The 7,410-nt window shown below is 44.0% G+C and overlaps 1 protein-coding gene across 1 annotated transcript; it reads right to left on the reverse strand.

The window, feature by feature from the left end:
• Positions 1-6,282: 6,282 nt before the first annotated feature.
• LOC138893149 (uncharacterized) lies at positions 6,283-7,020 on the reverse strand. Its single transcript, XM_070176922.1, has one exon. It carries the CDS (start codon positions 7,018-7,020, stop codon positions 6,283-6,285), a length of 738 nt encoding a protein of 245 aa, XP_070033023.1.
• Positions 7,021-7,410: the final 390 nt, after the last annotated feature.

Here is a 7,410-nt window from a genome sequence, read left to right on the forward strand (position 1 = left end):
TTGACGTTGCCAAGGGTGGAACTGTCACGCCCCAACCTCAGGGAACGCGACCGGCGCTCAACCGAGTGAACGCGGTCGAGCAAGCCTATTAAACCTTTCCTACCTGACTCATTCATAATCCAAAAAGGGAACGCATCACCATTTGTAAAAAAGGGGAGATATCAGTTATATAAATATATAAACGTTGCTAGTTCATTTTTCATTATATACATTATGTCATAGTTAAGTTTCCAAAATACAACTCGATCCAACGACCACCCCAACATACATACATAACCCACATAAACGTCTACGGAGCCTCTAAGGGTACAAAAAAGCAACATGACAATGCCGACAACAAGGCTCTGGCTATACCTCAAAATATGAAAACTTATACAAAAGAAGGACTACATGACCCCTGGGAGGAATGGGGCTCACCAAGACTGCTGTGAGGAAAGAAAGAGAGCACCACTATCTGCGATAGAACCACCTACATCCATTCAAAGATGTAGCGCCCCCGGCAAAAGGGACGTTAGTACTATCGAATAGTACTAGTATGTAAGGCAAACACCAATCTTAGTAGAATAAACAGTGAAACAAAGAGAAGGCAGTCATAATAATAAATAAGTACTTCACAGAAATACAAAGAAACACCAAGTAAGGATCATATAATTTCCAATTCAATCTTTCCATCTTTTTAGGTTAATAATCTTAAGTGCCAAAGCCACAACTCGTAATGCCACCGTGTTTTTACACGGAGTCTGGTCTCGGCCCGACCGGCTAAGCCATCTCAAGTGAGACATATCCATATTCACATTGTAAATAAATGATTCCAACAAAAATACCACCATGTGTACATCATGGCATCCGATCTCGGCTCGATCGGCTAAGCCATCTCACTTGAGACATAACCTCTTTCAATTGTTCACTCAATTCACAACTCTTTCCCATCTTTCATTACATGGCACAAACAACCTTATTTATTAAGTAGTTCTTGGCACTTTGGAACATTTTACAATTCAAGTCTTTCCCTTTGTATTCGTTCAAATAACATCATCATTCATGTTGATAAGTACCATCTAAAACAATTAGAGAACATTAATCTTTCAATCCAACACACTAAAGCAAACAATTCTAGTATGATCAAGTTGGAACTTACACCAATTATTTGGACACCACGAGTTCGATTCTAAGAAGAAAAGAGTTAGCCATACATACCTCAATTACGCTTCTTTAGACTCTACAATTATCCGGAACCCTTAGCAACCTCAATCTATTTTTGTAATATACAAATTGAACCCAAAATTAGGAAAATCTTCATAGTTCTAGTTCACTTTTTATTTTTTCCACACTCTTTATCACATGCATGCAAGATAAACCACTCTCATACCCATGAAGTATTACCCTAGCACACCATTATAGCTATGTTTGAAATTAAGAGTTGGGGTGATGAAATCTTACCTTTTTGGATGAAGAATTTGGTGCTCTACTTGAGTATTTCCAAGCTTTGAGTGATGGTTGAAGATTAATTGATGAAACTTAGGCCCTCCCTCTAGAACCCTGTCTTTCACACACTAGAAATATGAGAAATAAGCTTCAAAATGGACTAAATGGGTGTTTTAACGGAATGGGGGTCAGGTTTTAAATTAAGAAAATGGGTGCCCCGACACAGGTATGCGGTCGCATATGCGACCGCAGAAATGGCCCTAAGGGGCCTGAACTTACGGCCCAGGTATGCGACCACTATGCGGTCCGCATACTCGTTCTGCGGTCGCATAATACACCGCAGAACTCCCTCCGCAAAAACTCAAGAGGGATTATGCGATCGATATGCGGTCCACATAGTGGTTATGCGGTCGCATAATCATCCGCAAATCTGACCTCAAATTGGCCAACGTACTGCTTCACTCTGCGGCCATTATGCGGTCCGCAGAGTGATTATGCGGCTGCATTATGGGCCGCAGAAACGCATCCTCCTGCGAAACATTAACCTCTAAGTATGTGGTATTGTTCAATCCAAAAGGTCCGAATCGCGGCAAGCAAGCTCGCCGTGAAGAATTTCTACTATAATAACGCAGGAATCTATCTTGGCACCACGAAACCCTGATTTTTTGGTTTAAATTTTTACGTGTCCTTACATCCTTCCCCACTTAAGATCATTCGTCCTCGAATGAGGATCAAGGTTTTACTTAACATAGTTTCAGTTGTACCACGTAACATCAGCCCCAGATTTTCCTAACTTCCTAACTTTTTGAGAATTTCGCCAGAGTTTCTTTTGTATTTAGGCCTATCCACCTGTCAGAGAGCCCCCGAAACACACCTTAGCAACATATATAGAATTAAATGACACAATAGATTGCAAAATAACACCAACCGAAGCCTCATGGGGGGACATATAACTAGAAGGTAGTGTCTTTATATTAGCCTAACAAGTGATACAAAATTTTGGGGGATGGGGGGACAACTTTATAGAGCTATTACATGGCTATTCAAATAAATAAGGGTACTTCTTTTTTATTTCATTCTCGGCTTCCCAAGTAGCTTCTTCGACTTGCTGGTTTCGCCATAATACCTTTACGGATGCAATTTCTTTGTTCCTCAACTTTCAGAAATGTCTATCAAGAATAGCAACCGGAATCTCTTCGTATTATAGTTCTTCACTAATCTCGATGGTCTCAACCGGCGCGATAGCGGACGGATCTCCAACTACCTTCTTCAACATGGACACATGGAATACCGGGTGCACTAATGATATCTCAGGTGGTAGATCAAGCTTGTACGCCACCTGACCTATCCTTTGAGTAATTCTATACGGCCCGACATACCTCGGACTTAATTTCCCTTTCTTTCCAAACCGCATGATCCCCTTCATGAGAGATACCTTCAAGAACACCCAATCATCTTCCTTGAACTCTAAGTCTCTGCGACGAACATCCGAATAGGATTTTTGACGACTCTGAGCAGTTTTCAACCACTCTTTTATGATCTTAACCTTTTCCATAGCCTGATGCACAAGGTCTGGTCCTATTAGTTCGGCTTCTCCAACCTCGAACCACCCAATCGATGATCTACATCTTCTACTATACAGGCCTCAAACGGCGCCATCTAAATACTGGCATGGAAGCTGTTATTATAAGCAAATTCTATGAGCGGCAAATGATCATCCCAGATACCCTTGAAGTCAAGCACACACGCACGCAACATATCCTCAAGCATCTGAATAGTCCGTTCTGCTTGCCCGTCGGTCTGTGGATGGAAAGTCGTGCTAAGATTTACCTGCGTACCCAAACCTTGCTGAAATTTCTTCCAGAAATTAGCTGTGAACTGGGCCCCTCGATTGGAAATGATGAAAACTGGAGTGCCATGAAGCCTAACTATTTCCTTGATATACAATTGATCATATTGTTCCGCAGTGTTAGTGGATCTAACTGGTAAGAAGTGTGCTGATTTTGTGAGTCGATCCACGATCACCCAAATTGAGTCGAACTTACACGGAGTGCGCGGTAACCCTACTATAAAATCCATATTGATCATTTCCCATTTCTACATTGGAATTTCTATATTCTGTGCTAACCCACCGGGCCTTTGATGCTCGGCCTTCACCTGTTGACAGTTTGAACATTTTGCCACAAAGTCCACCACACCCCTCATCATGTCATTCCACCAGTAAACTTCCTTGAGGTCATGATACATTTTCATAGAACCTAGTTGCACAGAATATCTAGAAGTATCAGCTTCTGCCATGATTCTTTCCCGAAAACCATCTACGTTTGGAACACATAGTCGTCCTTGGTACCGTAATGTACCGTCATCCATGCCAAGAGGAAAATTCGTAGTCTTATGTTTATGAATCCCTTCCTTCAGCTGCACCAACACTGGATCATTGTATTGCTTATCCTTGACCTCTGTCACAAGCGATGATTCCGCCCTATTCCGCACAATCACTCCCCCTTCATTAGAGTCCGCAAGACGAACTCCCAAACTGGCCAACTGGTGAACCTACCAGACCAAGGGCCTTTGACATGCCTCCAAGTGAGCCAAACTACCCATAGATTTCCAACTAAGAGCATCCGCCACCACATTAGCTTTCCCCGGATGATACAAAATATCGATGTCATAATCTTTGAGCAATTCAAGCCACCTTCTCTGCCTTAAGTTCAATTCCTTTTGCTTAAAAATGTACTAAAGACTCTTGTGGTCCGTGAATACATCTACATGGACTCCATACAAATAATGACGCCAAATTTGTAATGCAAAAACCACCGCCGCAAGCTCTAAGTCATGAGTTGGATAGTTCTTTTCATGATTCTTAAGTTGCCTTGAAGCATATGCTATAACCTTACCATGTTTCATTAATAGACACCCAAGACCAATCCTTGAAGCATCGCAATACACCACAAAGCCCTCGGTACCCTCTGGCAGGGTCAATACCGGCGCTGAAGTCAATCTTGATTTCAATTCCTGGATGCTCCTTTCACAAGCATCGGACCATTGGAACTTAACCGCCTTCTGCGTCAATTTAGTAAATGGAGAGGCAATAGTAGAGAACCCCTCCACGAACCTCCTATAATACCCGGGAAAACCCAAGAAACCGCGAATCTTTGTTGGAGTAGTAGGTCTAGGCCAATCCTTCACCGCTGCAATCTTTTGAGGATCAACCTTAATTCCTTCTCCGGAGATGACATGACCCAGGAATGTAATAGATTCAAGCCAAAATTCACGTTTCGAGAACTTTGCATACAATTGGTGTTGATGAAGAGTTTGCAGAACTGCCCTGAGGTGATCGGTGTGATCCTCTCGACTTCGTGAATACACAAGGATGTCATCAATGAATACTATCACAAAGGAGTCGAGGAACGGCTTGAAGACTCGATTCATAAGATCTATGAAAGCTGCCGGGGAATTTGTTAGCCCGGAAGACATTACCAAAAATTCAAAGTGCCCATACTAGGTTCTAAAATTGTTTTCGGAATATCCTGCTCCCTTACCTTCAATTGATGGTACCCGGACCGCAAATCAATTTTGGAGAAGAACTTAGCACCTTGTAATTGATCAAACAAATCATCTATTCTAGGCAATGGGTATTTGTTTTTGATTGTGACTTTGTTGAGTTGCCGGTAATCAATACACACAGCGATCCATCTTTCTTTCTGACAAAGAGAACCGGTGCGCCCCAAGGTGACACACTCGGTCAGATGAAACCTTTCTCTAGGAAATCCCCTAGTTGTTCCTTTAGCTCTTTTAATTCTACCAGCGCCATTCTATAAGGTGGAACGGATATAGGTTGCGTGCCTGGCATCACATCAATCCCAAAATCAATCTCCCTGTCTGGAGGAATTCTAGGGAGCTCATCCAAAAATACATCGGGGAATTCATTCACAATTGGTACAGATTCAAAGGTAGGCACCTCAGCAATGGTGTCCGTAACTCGGACCAAATGATAAATACACCCCCTACTGATCATCTTTGTGGCCTTAAGGTAAGAAATAAACCTACCTTTTGGCATAACATTATTCCCCTCCCACTCAACAGCTGGCTCGTTAGGAAACTCAAGCCTCATAATTCTGGCTCGGCAATCGAGTTTGGCAAAACATGAATAAAGCCAATTCATTCCGATTATTACATCAAAATCAATCATCCCTAGTTCAATAAGATCGGCCATGGTATCCCAACCACGCACCGTGACAACACAATCCCTATAAACCCGTGCGGCCATAATAGACTTGCCAACCGGAGTAGATACAGAGAACGACTGATGAAGCTGTTCTGGTTCTATCTCGAAGCTCGTAGCAACATAAGGAGTAACATAGGACAAAGAAGATCCGGGATCAATAAGGGCATACACATCATGAGATTGAACAGTCAATATACCTGTGACGACATCTGGTGAAGCTTTCGCACTCTGTCGACCACTCATAGCATAGAATTGGTTGGGTCCTCCCAAACTCTGTGCACCACCCCTAGCTGCACCATGCCCTGTGGGTGCTGAAGAGCCTCGAGCTGGAGGGGGTGCTGAAGATGTAGCAGTTGTAGGACTGGATGACTGAGCTGTGCCTCTGCCTGTACCCTGACGGGATGCACGACACTCCCTATGAATATGACCTCACATCCTGCATCCATAACATACTGGCATGTCTAGGTAGCAGACTCCCGAATGTATCCTCCCACACTTAGGGCATGGGGCCCTCTGCTACTGCTGGAATCTCCCTCCTGATCGGCCCTAATGGTGGGACCCCCTGCTGCCCTGACCGGGCCTAAAGTGACTCCCCTGCTGCTGACCGTGCCCTGATGGGGGGGCACTAGCTAAAGACTGAGCATAAGACTGGGGTGGCCTTGATGATCCTCCATGAAAAGCTGATCTCCCACCTCTGAATAAAGGTTGCCTGCTGATCGGGCCCTACTACTACTTTCCCATTCCATCCTGAGCTTTAACTTCCGAGTCTCTGTAGCTTGGGCAAATTCCACCATCTTCCCATAGTTCATGTCGGAATTTAGAGCAGCTGTGGCAGCCTCATTAATAACCAAAGGTCTAAGGCCCTGTACAAATCGACGCACCCTAGTCTCCATAGTCGGCATCATATGAGCATCATACTTTGACAGGCGCACGAACTCCATGTGATATTCCCACACGCTCTTACTACCCTGTTTAAGGGTCTCAAACTCCACAGCACAGGCTGCCTTAGTCTCGGCAAGCAAGAATTGGTCTATAAAGGCATTCGCAAACTCACTCCATCCTGTCGGAGGGCTCCCCTCCTCACGGGAATCCTCCCACATCTCAAACCAGGAATATGCCACCCCTTTCAGATGATAAGAGGCCAACTCTACTCCCCCTGTCTCCTTATCACGCATAACTCGGAGAGTCTTATACATATCATCAATGAAATCCTGAGGGTCTGCCCCGGGATTAGTGCCTGTGAACACTTGAGGGTCTAACTGAAGGAACCTGTTTACCCTAGAACCAGAAGAATCTCCTTGCAAGCTAAATGAGGTGGGTGCAACATTTGACCTCTGAGCCTGGGAAGCTACTAACTGAGTCAGCATCTGAATAGCTCCTCTAAGATCTCCATCAGAAATACCGGGACCGGGAGCTGGGGCTGGAGGTGGAACAGGTATATCGGCGGGAAGGATTGTGGCACCCTCCGCGGGTGTAGGAACTAGGGTAGTATGTTCTGGAATAGACGAATCAGGCAGTGTGATAGAAGGGGGATTATCCTCACCCACATTATCAAGTAAGGGATCAATAACCACTCATGGGGTGGTATTGTCTTCTTGGCCAATTCTCGCTCTCTTCTTAGGTGCCATTTACTGAAAGTTAGAAAAATGCACGATTTAGGGGAAAACAACTTCACGTTCCACTCTATCGCACGATATAGAACAACAATAAAGGGTACCATTCTTAAATGTCCAAGTAGCCCCTTAATTATATATGTG

The sequence above is a fragment of the Nicotiana tomentosiformis genome, chromosome 5 (genome assembly GCF_000390325.3).
Source record: "Nicotiana tomentosiformis chromosome 5, ASM39032v3, whole genome shotgun sequence".
In the NCBI taxonomy this organism is placed as follows: Eukaryota; Viridiplantae; Streptophyta; class Magnoliopsida; order Solanales; family Solanaceae; genus Nicotiana; species Nicotiana tomentosiformis.